We start from the raw sequence: 13,613 nt of genomic DNA, 5'->3' as shown, positions 1-13,613 counted from the left end.
CTGCCGTAGCTCAAAGTAGATACGGGGAACTCTTCTCCTCAGGATTAGCATGTGGCTTCAGAGGAATCTGTTTTGTCAGCATGGAAGGAGGGTGGTTTTGAAGAAGGTGCAGGAAGCGTTAGTTCAAATGATTTTCTGTTTTGTGTCACCATTTTTTTATGGTTAAAGCTGTAATGCTGGTCTGTTTGCAGCTTCTAAATGTTATATCAGTTGTTGGGTAATTTTAAAAGTCTACTCCCTCTTTTTTTTTTTTTTTTTTTTTTTACTGTAATTTGTTAAAATTTCCAATAGTAATACGAAACATTTTTAGGCTTAGGGGGTGATTAATTTTTTGTGTGGGTGGGTCAGTACAGGCTGTGAAAAAGGAGGCTGTGTTTTTGTGCAGACCAGCTTGTAGAACTCGGGTGAAAATGTCATAAAGCAGGAGCTGCCAGTGCTGTGCGTTTGACCTCAGAGCTGCTGATGCACGTGGTGGTGCTCCAGGGATCCACCACTGAGGTACGTGCTGCCTTCAAGGTGTCTGTCTGAGCATCTGCTGGGACGAACAGCTGCCAAAATAAGCCAGCAGAATTAGTCCCCCAGCACTCTGAAACTCGCTGCTAAAATAATCTTTGTACTAGGTGATAATCACACCGAAGGTTCAGTATCTCAGCAGGAACCTTTTAGTTGGCACATCCTCCTCTGTGCTTTTATACAGCCTGGGGCACATCCCGGCTCACGTGAGAAAGCAGGGAAGTCTCTGGGAAATTAGAGGATGGCTTTCAGTCTGATACAAGGGTATGTCCCCTGCGGAAGGATTTGCTGCCCCAAATTTAGAAAGGGAAACAGAAACCTTCATCTAGAGGCTCACGCAGGGTCCACTAGCTGAACAGAGAACGAGCCACGCTTTGAAAATCCACGTTATTCAGTCAGTCACAGTCACCAGTCCGCCTCCGGCTAACCCTGGTCAGGGAAACAAAGGACAATCAGTGCAGTTATTCTAGATGTTGGATGAATTATTCTATCTGCTGGTTTAAAAGCCCTACTGCTGACCCACTTTATGAACTTGCTAAATAAGGTGCTAAGCGCTGCAGTAGTGGAAATGATGTCAAGAGCCCTGACACGTTATTTTTGGCTGTTAGTTATGAAAGAGTGCGTTGATTAGCAAAGCCTGCGTAGTAGCAGAGATCTAAGGTAAAAGTAAAATGCGATTGGAGCTGGCAAGTGTTTTTTAGGGTCAGTGCTATTTAATTAATTGGCAAATAAAGTATTTTAATTATGTGGAATATTTCATGATAAAAATGATAGTCGCCAACAAAAGATTAAATGATAAATTCTGAAAATTAATAATGAAATTTTCAACGTCAAAATTCTGTAAGTGAGGAATAACCCGTGTCTAGTCTTCAACAGATACTTTAAAACAGAGGTGTTTTTTAGCTGGTTTTTTAGTGCTAGGAATTCTACCTCTGGTAATGAATTAATGTTTGCCAGTTTACAGATGGAGGCTTTTTTCTTGAGAAGGAAGGTGAGAAAAATACGTGTCTCTTCTGTTGTATGAATGTGAAAAAAAAATAGGATCAGGTCTAAAGGAAGCAATGCGTGTGGTACCACGAGTGGAAAAAGTCCTTGTTGGAGAGCTTGTGACTGGCACAGTTACTGCATCGTAGTATCTCGGTTATTTTGCCGGTCCAGATGAGGGTCATCCTGGCTCTTCCTCCTCCTTTGGGAGCCGCTTGGTTCAGACCCTGTTACTTCTGACCGTGTTTGATCCCGTGGCTGTTTGCCGGCTTTGCCTCCCACCGCTGCAGCCCCAGGAGCCAGGCAGGGAACAGCACTTTCTGGTGAGAGCAGGGAAGTTCAATCCAGAGCCAGCAGCAGCTTCTGGCAGCCACCACAGGGAAAGAGAGATCCGTGGCTTTTACAGCCTTCTACGTAGAGGGTGCTGAGATCCAGAACGCCAGCAGGCTATTTAAATTAACACGGTGCTGCAGCACTTCCATTACCCGTGCAGAAACGCCTGCCTTTGAATACCCTTCAGTTTTGATAACCAAAGGGTGAATTTCAATCACTGGGGACTGCTTGTTGTTAAATATATAACCATGCTCAGTGAGTTATTGGATTGTGCATATTTATATGTTCTCAGCTCATCAAGTGGTTTATAACAGCCTCTGAAGTACGAATTAAATTACGTCGTGCTCCCTATTATGTATATATTTATTTTTCTTTATGCATAAAATTATAAGTAAATGAAAAAAATACCTCTAAATTTTCATATCAATAGAATTTATTGTCAGAGTAAAAATAAAATTGGAGGTAATTATATTTCTTTTGTTATTCACCTGTTGTGCTTTGGTACCCACTTCAACTTATGACTGGGAAAATAAAAGAATTTACTCCTTTGCTAGCTAGCTTTACTCTCTTTTCAAGGCAAATATTTTTCTAGTTTGATTACAGTGTAACATTCGTGTTGGCTACAGAAGTAGGAGATTAGTGTTTCTTTACAGGTATGACATTGACATTTCAATTAACTGACATGAGTTGTAGGAGGATTAATGCTGAGATACTTGGTTTTATTATATTAAAATCTGTTTTACTTCTGTCCCAAGTTCATTCTTCCTTCCTGTAATTTGTTACAAGCATATCTGTAGTTTCTAATAAAATTTCAGCGTGCAGTTAGGGCAGTCAAAGGTATCTGTGTTGACTCCTAATGAGGGTCTTTCCATTTCATTTTTACTATGCTGTCCTTCCTTTTTTTCCTGGGGGGCATCTCTGATGCTCACTGCTACAAACCAAGAGTCTATTCCAGCACTTAGGAAAAAGCGTTTATTTTTCTAGTAGTCATCTCTTAAACATATGTATTAACATACTTGAATTAGTAATAAAAAGATGTGTTGGGGAACTCTCATTTATTTTGAAAGATGAATGCAAAGTTGCGTGCAGCTGTGTAGAATTCCATCTTGAAATTTTCTGTTATTTATAGAAAAGGCAAACTGTACAAAAAAAGTCTACGGTTAAATTCCTGTCTAAAAGTTGAATTCTTCCTTGATTAAAATGCTGTTTATTGTCTGCCAAGTGTCAATATTCACTTTTATGAGATAAAATCTAGTGAAAAACCTTCCAAAACTATTAGTTTAAGCCCTAAGCCCAGCGATTTATTGCGAGTCTCACACAGAGAGTGCTCGCTCTTTCTTCCGAGCCAGCTGTTTGCATTCACCGTGTCCTGATCACGGTCAGTGTTCTTCCGTGTGTGGGCATGTGCATAGTGCACGGGGACAGGGTGGCCTCAGGAGTGCAGGAGGTGTAACCAAAGAGATGGTAACATGAGTAAAATCCCCTGGTGGTATTTTTAAATTTTGCTCCTCTGGTAACGTATTACAAACATACAAAACCTGTGGAAACTGCACCCCAGGTGTATCACAAGAGGTAAGTTAGCAGCAGCCATGTATCGGGAAGGTCCTTCCAGAATTACCAAGGGGCTTTCACACCTCAGCAGTGTAAGAGTAACTAAAGTTTCAAAGGAGAAGAGCAAGCGAGGATACCTACTTCCATCCTAGCAGTGGAAGTAGAATAATTTTTCTTTGGGCAAGTAAAAAAAAAAGAATTTCAGATAGGCAGATAGACTGAAACTTTTCAGCCCTCTTCTTTGTCTGCCTGATCATTCGTCGCTATAGAGAGAGCTGTCGTGTATTGAGCAGGACTAAGATTTTCGGTATTAAATTGAGGGAGATCGTGTTTCTGAGGAGGAAGAGGAGGAGATAACTTGCACGGTACTTGTTTTGCTTTGTAGACTGGCAGGGGGAATAGAAATGCAGTTTGTCTTTTGTGAGATCTTTTTAGCCAATGTGTTCATATTATAGTTATGGAATATTTTTTAATGTACATGCAAAGTGTAGCCTCTGTCCTCTGAACTGCGGATGCAGTTGCCCTGCAGATGTTTTCAGTTATCTTAGAGCTGTGTCTGTGATGAAGCACGCAGCATTTACTGCTGTGTTCAACATTCGATCCTTTTAAAATATATTCAATGTATTGTTTCCTCTTTATTACACATGCAAGTTAATTAAAGTTCTTGTTTGTTTACAGGAGAGAAACCTAATTCCTCAGCTCTTCTTTTTCCTTGTGGAGCCCTGAAAAGAGAAGTACTTCCTACAGTACTTAAAGAAAAAGGTTGAACTTCCCCTGGAGCCTCATTTTAATTAGTCGGTTATGAGAAAAGTTTCATCTAAAGCTTGCGAACCACATTTTAATAAGTAAAAATTGAATTTGCCATTATGTCGGCTAGAAGTTAGAGGATGGGATTAAAACCTGTGAGGCTGGATTGCTGCCCGTAGCTCTGGGACTGCGCTGTGGCCTGACAGGGGCAGGGTTATTCGCCTTGTTGTCCCCTGGTGTTCCCAGCTGTGAGATGGAAGGTGTCACAGAAACACTGCGAGGCTTGCGAGCTGCGAGGCGTGCTCCGAGCTCCTCTGGTTACGCGTGCTTTGGTATACCTTGCAACTCTAGAAATACCTGCAAGCGCCTCACAGAATTTTTTATCTATCTTTTAAAGCCTAAAATGGTACACTTAACTGCAATTAGTATGTTGAGAGTCTTTTATTGAAATGATAGAAATTAATGAAACCTCGTTTAATTATGAATGTATATCATGATCCCAGGTATACCTCTGGAAAGCCTTACCGTTTATCAAACAACGCAACACACTGATCTGCAAGAATCTTTGAGCAGTTACTTCTCGCAACAGGTACTGGATGCTGATGTAGGTTGAGAATTTTGGGGGTATACAATAATACCTAGCAGCGTACTCCTTTTTTTCAGCTGTCTGGAAAGGATACTTGTGGTGATACAAGAATATCCTCCATAGGCTTCTCGTTTCCCTGTTGGTTATCAACAAAGTCCGATAGCAGAAGGTTCAGACAGAGAGTGAGTCCCTTAGCTACTTGTTATGGGAATTACAAATGAGCCTGGAAGTGCCTCCCTTTGAAGAAAACAAATCCTTCCACATTTTGTCTAACTTTCAAAACAGATGTGTTTCAGAATTACCGGGAAATAACTGCTTAATTACATATTCAGTTTATTCCTTTCAGCTGGACACAACTACTTTTTCAGTAGTAGTGTCAGAAATTACATTTAGCGAGGATATTTAGTGAACAGCTTTATTATTATTTTTTATTACTGTAACTGAAATCTCACTGGACATCTTTGCTGTATATTACAAATCAGAATCCAGCAGTAATCTGCCCTACGTAGTTTCAGCGTTCTTTCTCCAATTATCCGATCTGTGAATGCATTAATGATCTCACTGGAAGTGTTAGAGCAGTGACTTGCTGTTGACATGTGTTGTTGAGATCTATTTGCTAATTATTGTTTTTCTCTTTTTAAAACCATCTAGTAAATGTCATTAAGCAAGGATCAGTGCATAGTAAAAGATCTGAATGTACTAATAATTGCTTTTATTTTTTCAAGATTGGCTTTCTGAATTTTCCATTTGTAGGCACCCACATCATACGTAGGATTAATTTTCTGCAAAACGCAGGCTTTCCTTATTACACAGACTTGGCCTCCTTGAGCACATTGCACCTCCTTTTAAAGTCTGCGCATTAACATCTTGTTAAATTACATATTGATTTTGAAGTTCTTTTTCAAGAGGCCCTAAAAGGTTATGGCACGGGCAGTCGATGATACACGGCAGTATCCCCGTGCTCCTCGGTGGGTACTGCAGTTCTGATCCCCACGGTATGTAGTTTACAGCCGTTACAAAAGTGAGTCAATGGTACATACGCATTTTGTAACTTTCTGAAACCTTTTGATGGCACTCCTCACTTGCTGCAATTAGATGTTGGTTTAAGCGTAAAGCTGTGAAAATGTGTTTCTCATGCGCTTTTTAGTTGTCCTTAACTGGTGCTGCTGTGGTTATGTATTTAGTGTGTGGAGAGCTGACATAAAATGACAAGTGTTGAGCAATTTGTGAGGACAGTGAAGAGCACTGTGTGAAACTCTCATTCTGGCCTCCACGAGCTAAGGCTGGCTACCAAGTCACGTGCTATAAACTAACAACAGATGTACTCTGAGTGGAACTAGTGTATCTTTCTTGTCAGACAATCACGATAAAGTGAGCATGTGCTTTAGGTCTGCAGCTCAGGAGCTTGGGACCTTCACTCCAGACAGAATTGTGCAGTTTTATTTGGCTCCAGAAGATTGCTGCTGCTCTCTTATGGCAGGTTTATTCTGAGAGTCTGCGGTTTTAAGGCATCGCCTCACCTTTGCCAGAGCATCTCAGGGCAGGCAGAACTTGGGGTAAACCTCAGGAGCTGGGCAACAGGGTGCCTGTGCAGAACTGACAGAAATGGGGATGGAGCAGAGAAAGAACTTGCCAAGTTTTCTTGCAGAGCAGGAAAATGAGAACAGCTCCAGAACCCTGGCAGTGCATTTATCACCAAGCGCTTGTGTGACAAAGCATTTGGTTGAAGTCACACCTGAATTTCAGCACTCTGTGGTACGTGGGGGCTGGGCAGGCTCTCTGCACCACAGGAAACCCTTTCCGTTGGCATACCTGCTGTGTCTCATCAATAAAAACACTCCACGTCCATATAGAGACAGTTGAAGGGTTTTATGTGAAAGTGTACCCATACACTGCTGAGTAATTTGTGAGTAATCTATGCCAACCTGTGGTTACTTTTACACAGGGAATTCCAGCATGTATCGTGTTCTTCAGTCCATCTGGTGTCAAGTTTTGCCTCCAGCACATTCAGAAGCTTTCAGGGGATTTTATCAGCCATATCAAGGTATACTCTCTTTAAAAGTGGTGAAATACAATAGGGAGTAGGTTTGGTGTGGGCAAATGAGAAAAGGGAAAGCTGTTAAACCCATTACAGACCTTCATTTTCTCTTCTGTTTGTGCTTCTTTCTCTGAAAAAAAACCACATTATAGCAAATGCACAGAGAGTAAACACAAATGTGATTATATAGCTGAGAGCCATTTATTTAAAAAAAGTAATTGTTTTCACCTAGAATTATTTCCCCAGTTTAACTTACCCAGTCTCCACTGGGTATAGGCTTTCTTTTCTTTTAGTAATGTGAAGGTGTAAACAGTTCTTGCTTGAATCAGGCTGAGGCATATTAAAATTCCTCTCACTTTTCCTGTTTCACGGGACTAAGAGCTGTCAATGTTTCTAATAGCAAGATAAATAATAACCTTTCCTAAGTGACTTCTAAGTAGCTCAATTCGTAGGCGGTTTTTAATACTGAGACTCTTCAACCTGAAATGGTTAGTACAGTTTAGTAAGCTCAGTCATACAAGTTGGTAACACCGGCAATGTCAGCAAAGGAGGGGTACGTACCCGAGTAACTAGTGAGAGCTGGTGCTGCACCTGACTGCGCTGTTGTAACTGTAAATAACGTCATTTCAGTTTGCTGCTATCGGTCCAACGACAGCTGAAGCCATGGAAGCAGCAGGAATCCCTGTGAGCTGCACTGCAGAGAGTCCGACTCCACAGGACCTCGCCGCTGGGATCCAAAAAGCACTTCACAGACAGAAACGCTGTGTGCCTGAATAAGAGCACGGCAGGCATTTGAAAGGGAATATGGTGCTGTAGGTTTTTCCATCTTGCAGACCCGTTGTCCTGCAAGAAAGTATTTTTTTCAGGGATATGCAACACTGTCCTGGTCAGGGCCTGGTGTGAGAAGCTTGCATCTAACTATCTCAGAAATCTAGATTTTTTTCCAGTGTCCCTTAAAGCATGTAGCTCTTCCCCTTTCCTCATGTTTGCAGTGTAAATATTTCATGTGGGCGCTCCCTGAAGAGGGGTTGTGAGAGGCTAATCCGCGTCAGCGTGTATCAAAAGAAGTTCAGTGTATCACTTCAGGTAATACTAGCACACAAGGCAAGGTTTTCATTTCTCTGTACAATCAGTTTTCCAAACCCATCTTTCTCCCGTTTCTTTCCAAACCCAGAAGAAGCAGTCTTACAATGAAGTATTTTCTGTTGTAAAGCTTACTTGTTCATTGTTCTGCTTTTCAAATATTTATAGTAAAATAATGATTGTAGACTCTCAATGGAATAGGACAGGTCTTGCAGGGAAGTTGCACGGTGTGGAGCCAACAGCAGGGCAGCTGCTGCCACTCCATATCCTTACAGTATAGGGTCTTAAAAATTAGGTTTTGGTTTCTAGTGCTGTAAAGAAGGAGGATTTATTAACAGAGAAATAAACTGGATTGTCATAGTTAATCATGGTGTTAAGAGTTGTCTGTTTTGGATGTGGTTTATGCTTTAATTGTTTATCTGTGAAAGGGGGAAAAAGTAATCCTATTTAGCACTAATGCTACCTTCAGCTAATACTAAGGAATTTGTAGAAGATTTAAATCATAATACACTCAATTATAATCCTCATGAAAGTCATTCACATTGTTAGGATAGCACTGAGGTTCATAGAATAACAGAGAAATCCTCATTTGCTGCAAATGTCTATTAGCTTAATTCCGAGTATACGGCCTGCGTTTCCAATTAGGTGAGATGCTCCATACCTAGAATGAGAGTCAATCTGAACCCAATTATGTTAATAATAACTGAAGTAATTTCAGATTGTGTATATGGATTCATCAGTCAGACTGGGCACAATATGACAACCATTTTGCTTTATAAAGCAGTTCAATTTCTTGCAATGACATAGGATCTCAGAAGTACGCTAATTGCTGGAAGGCAATGTTGAACAGTGGAATGCTTCACCCTTACAGAACCTCGTGTAGGATACTGGAATGGCTGTGGTAACTGGATGCAGCTGCAGGACCCGAAAACATGCCCTAGGGAAGAAGGAAGAGGATGAGTATGCAGCAGTTGCTGACTTTGCCCCTTCTGTAAGATGACTGAAGCTCAGTCTGCTGGGCACCACCCCTGTAACACAGCGTGCAGGGCTGCTCATCGCTTCACTCAAAAATAAATCCACGGCAGAGCCAGGAAGGGGAAGCCTGTTCCAGCCCCCTGCAGTGCTGCCCGCAGCTCTGCTCTCTGACAGAGGGCAGCTGTGATGAAGCCTGTGTGCCCCCTCCCGCGAGTGCCCCCTCCCGCGAGTGCCCGCCCAAGAACAGGAGCCAGGATCAGGCAGAGAATGGGAACTGGAAACAGAAGCCAGCTGTGGGCTTCTGCTCCCTTACACTAGCAAAATTATTTGCCATCTAGTGTAAGTTGCACCTGTTGTTGCCTGGCTGATGAGCGGACACCACCGGTCTCCACCACTGCCACGCACACTTTGCCGACGTTGCCTTTACCCAGTCACCACTGCCAGGCTGGGGCCGAGGAATTCGCCCTTGTGCCAGACCCACGCCACCCGCCCTGCGCTGGGCCCTTGGGTCTTTAACCCGCTGCCAACCGCCTCGAGCGCGCTGCGGGAGCCTGTCCCCGCGCACAGGCGCTGCCTGCAGGAGAGGCCACGCTCCCAGCTGCTGCCTCGGTGGCACCGAGTCTGCCCCAGTCATTAAGCAGCAGGGGACCTTACCCAACCGCTGTGGCGTTCATAAACCAGAGCAGGCTTAAGACTTTTATTAGGATGTCATTTGGCAGGTTACAGACCTGATCTATTTTTATGTGAGGCTGAAGTACCGTAAAATATTACTTGCATTTTGTTACAAGGAATCAAGAAGAGGTTCCATAACCCGCTCCCCCCCCCCCCCCAAAAAAAAAATAATCATGGTAACAGCCTGTTACCGGTTCTCCAGGCTTACTCTGAGGCTCTTCTCATCGGCTGGCTGACCATCACACACCTGCAGAAGCACACGCTATGCTCACAGCTGCTTCCCAAAGCAGCAGGACTGGGGCAGGTGTAAGTGCTCTTTGACCCGTGCAGCAAGATAGCCTGTGAAATTGGGTTTGATCAATGGCTTTCAGCTAGAATTTCCCCTTACACCAGGAACCTGCCAGCAGCCATCAGATCAGCAGACTTCTCCAACCCCGAGTAGCTCTGTGATACAGTCACTGATCTCGGCAGTCCTGCTTAGTCACCCCTCAGCTCCTCTGCTCTGAAGAGCTTTTTGTCGTGAACTTATTTCTTCCACTCCTCGCTGCTGCCAGGCTTCTCGCTGATAACAGCTTCAGACACAGGGCTTTTAGCAGTCTTACCTCAGACACCCGCTGTTCAATTTTCTGCAGCTCCGACCTCACCAGAAGTGAGGCGGGTGCAAGGGGTGCTGCCCCGAGCCAGCCCCCAGCTGGAGGGCAGGAAAAGACACAGAAATCCTTCTTTTTCAGATCAATCATTCCAAATCAGAATCGACAGAACAGATACATACGACGCCTGTCATCTTTCATCCTTCCAAAAGGTGCTTTTGCTTCTTTCAGGTTATTTGTGCTCTATGTTGCACCAGAAAGATCAGGTTTCTTCTGAAGAGAGACCTAAGGCTGCACTTGTAAAACTGTCTTTAAATTGTCAGGATGGAAATTTCTACAAACTGGGGTTTTCTGGGTGAAAACATGTCCCATACAAAAAAAAAAAAATATATATATGTCACTGTCTGTCACCATGACAGTAAGAATCACCTCCTCAAAATAAGCAACTTATATAGTTAATTAACCACTTGTGTCTTTAGTATAGATTAAAAAAATATATGTGCATGCATAGACACATGAAAACTATTACTACCTTGGAATAAACAGTGTGTTTTATACTATTATTATCCTATAATGAACCACACTTTTTATAAAAAAAACATTAAGACATAGTTGCATTTTGAAAACTTTATCTTTAAATAACACATCTTTCCAAAAAAACCAGAGTCCTCACATACTGAGGTAAGACTACACTCATCTGTTAGGTGTGATTTTACAGATTTTTTTTCCCAGCGCCTGCTGCCTTTCCAATTGTTTTAGTTCTGTTGAGCAGTTTGCTTCTCTGATGAGGGTTGTAACAGTCATAACAAGAAAAACAAGGCAGACTGATTCATTAGTTTATATTTAATAAATAACTTCTTATTTAAAAATACGCTCTCATTTATTCACAGTTTCAAGTCTGAAAAAGATAATACTCTTCTTGATTAATTCAAACACAGCTAAAACCATTCACTTTCTGGGGTAAATGAAGTCCCAGTAATGGCTAACATTTGCAAGAGTCTTGCATCAAAGCGAGAAAGGCACACATTTCAGTGCAGGACAGCAATGGTGGTAGAAGTGGCATGTCCACATATTCAACAGAAATGTCCCTTGTACAACTCTGGGTCACGTTACCGGTTGAAGTGTTTCAGTGAAGCCTTGCTCAAAGTGCGTTTCCGTTAAATACCAAACTAGAGCAACTGTGAGATTACATTTTTATGCAAAACATGTGTATCACTGCAAAGCCCATTATCTGTAGGAGATAAACTGAAGTTCTCCAACATGAAAAATTGTTGTTTCTATCCCGAACCCAAAATTGGCTTTTCAAAGAAAGAAACTCTAGTAACTGAACCAGTACAGAGTCCTCAGGATAAAAAGGAATTCCTGTTCTTTCCCAGATGTACAACGTTAATGAAGTAGGTGATATTATCACCTTCAACAAATACAAATGACATGGGAAAAGCTACTGCTGATCCCATGCGTAGCAAGGCACTGTTTCTGCTGGTTTGCACCATTTCAGTCACTGAACTCCTCCGTTACTACCTTCAGCATTTTGAGCCAGCTGTTCCAGTAAATTTACGATTACCTCTATTCGTTCTAGCAGGGTCATACTTTTGTTAGCAGTTGCACGCAACAGCAGGGAGTAAACTTGCTTGTTTGTTTTAAGAACAACTTCTTCTTCATTAATGCCCCTAAAAAAGAAAACAGATAGCACAACCTATTAGCTTTAACCACAATATTTTATTCCGCAAATTATCAAAACCTATTATTAAATGACAACAGTGATGACTATCCCTGTGAAACTACATGGCTGGTGTTTTGCTGTGAGTCTCTTCTTGCCTTAGTTCCTGTCTCCTGCCATTTCACAGCACTGCAGTCAGAGCCCCTGCTTATACTGCAGGAGGGATAAGCTGTGCTGATTTTTATTCAGCTCCAGTCTGGCCATTTTATTAAGTCATAATCCAAAATCGCATCATAAACCCTCCAAAATCCAGGTCTAGATGCCAAAACTCTGTACTTTTGATAAGTTAGTGTCTAACCTGATCGTGCCAAATGCAGACACCTGAACAGTCAGAGGACACTGTCTGTTTGCTCCTGTGCCATTGCCTGCTATTAGCTCTCCCCTCTAAACCGCTGTGGACATAATTTTCCTATTCCACGTCTGACACCCACGACCTGGCCTCATTCTCTCAAGTTCCATACACCTAAGCTATTTCCCCTACGATACAGGGACTTTTCCATGCTCGACACCTCTACACAAAAGAGCCTTTCCTCTTCTTGCCAGCCTGCAGTCTAAGCTCCCACCAACTTTCCCCATTCAACAAAGACTGTAAATCACTTATAGCACACATCCTGGTCTTCTGCTTCAGCACCATCACCCCCCTGTCTTTGCCACCCTGCTCTGCTACATTTCATGTCCAAGACTAATAAGTGACCCAAACTAGAAAAATGAAAAATAAAAATGCTGCCATTGATACGACAAATAAAGCACATGTGTACAAGCAGCAGTGAGTTTAATTGTAAATGCTTTGGGCATTACCATGAAAAAGTGAAGCAAATCAAATTCATAAAACTTGGCAGAAGCCGGACAGGTTTATTTATTAAACAGAACAGGTAGTCAATAAAAAGCCACTGAAACGCAAAGTATTTCCAGGATAAGTTAAAAGAATTCCCAGAATAATTACTTTCAATTACTTCTTCCCTCCAATTTACATAGCCAAGTTCAGTTACACTTGTGCATTTAAATTTTAGAGGGTAACACTCTGATTTCATCCAGTTTTATAGCTAGTCTGCAGGTTTTGCTGTCAAACATTAATTTCACCTCGTTCTCCTGTTCTCTGCCAAACTGCATCTGAGACCCTGAAACAGATTTTGGGGGCTCCAATTTCCTCCCTTTTCAACCCATTATTAAAACAGAAGGCAGACGTTACCTTCCTGTCCAAAGCAGAACTGAGGAAATGTACACAAGGCACTCAAAAGGTTTAACAAAAGGTAGTTTTAAGCTTAGCCTTGATCCATTTTAAAAAGTTTCACATGTTCCAACAGTGCCACTTCACAGCATCCAAACTGTAACTCGTTCCCTATGTGGGATCTTCAGTACAAAACTCCACTCAAGACAACGATGAAAAAGTAAACGGGGGGAGCCCCCGAACAAAAACAGAGGCTTTTTGTTTTACAACACTTACCCACATTATGAGACAACAGAACTAAAACAATTTGCTCTGTTACTTGGGCCATCTACTTGGTTACATACAAGTTATACTGCAGTCCTCTGAATGTCACACATTCAGATTGCCACCTTGTGGCAGCTCTTCTTTAAAAAAAGTGAAAGCACCGAACACTGCGCCTAAACCAGCGCCAGGGAAGCACGCGGGATTTTTCCTGTCTCACGGTTTTCTATTCACAGCCTCCTCCGATCAGCAGACAACCGACTGTGCAGAGTGAATGCATTTCACAGTTTACTTCTAGCAAAATAGCACTCGCATCAGCAGTGCTTCAATCTGAAAAACTATTAAGACAACTTCCAACAATAAAAGAATTCTCTAGAACCGCATACTAGAAC

General features: G+C 42.1%; 2 protein-coding genes across 4 annotated transcripts in view; one reads left to right on the top strand and one right to left on the bottom strand.

Annotated features, from left to right (window-relative positions):
* The window catches only part of UROS (uroporphyrinogen III synthase), a 32,065-nt gene extending 23,865 nt beyond the window's left edge, over window positions 1–8,200 (top strand). The window contains exons 8-12 of the mRNA XM_055721165.1: window positions 4,060–4,143; window positions 4,632–4,717; window positions 6,660–6,758; window positions 7,383–7,807; window positions 7,839–8,200. Of these exons, the coding sequence (XP_055577140.1) occupies window positions 4,060–4,143; window positions 4,632–4,717; window positions 6,660–6,758; window positions 7,383–7,529 (416 nt within the window). The 3' untranslated portion in view covers window positions 7,530–7,807; window positions 7,839–8,200. The remainder of the gene's footprint in view (window positions 1–4,059; window positions 4,144–4,631; window positions 4,718–6,659; window positions 6,759–7,382; window positions 7,808–7,838) is intronic.
* Window positions 8,201–10,897: 2,697 nt separating this feature from the next.
* EDRF1 (erythroid differentiation regulatory factor 1) overlaps window positions 10,898–13,613 on the bottom strand; it is a 28,511-nt gene continuing 25,795 nt past the window's right edge. For all 3 annotated transcript variants that reach the window (XM_055721161.1, XM_055721162.1, XM_055721163.1), the window contains one exon: window positions 10,898–11,742. In XM_055721161.1, coding sequence (XP_055577136.1) covers window positions 11,571–11,742 — 172 coding nt within the window. In that variant the 3' untranslated portion in view covers window positions 10,898–11,570. The remainder of the gene's footprint in view (window positions 11,743–13,613) is intronic.

Source organism: Falco cherrug, chromosome 9 (assembly GCF_023634085.1).
Source record: "Falco cherrug isolate bFalChe1 chromosome 9, bFalChe1.pri, whole genome shotgun sequence".
Classification (NCBI taxonomy): domain Eukaryota; kingdom Metazoa; phylum Chordata; class Aves; order Falconiformes; family Falconidae; genus Falco; species Falco cherrug.
This window is presented reverse-complemented; position numbering and strand designations above follow the sequence as displayed.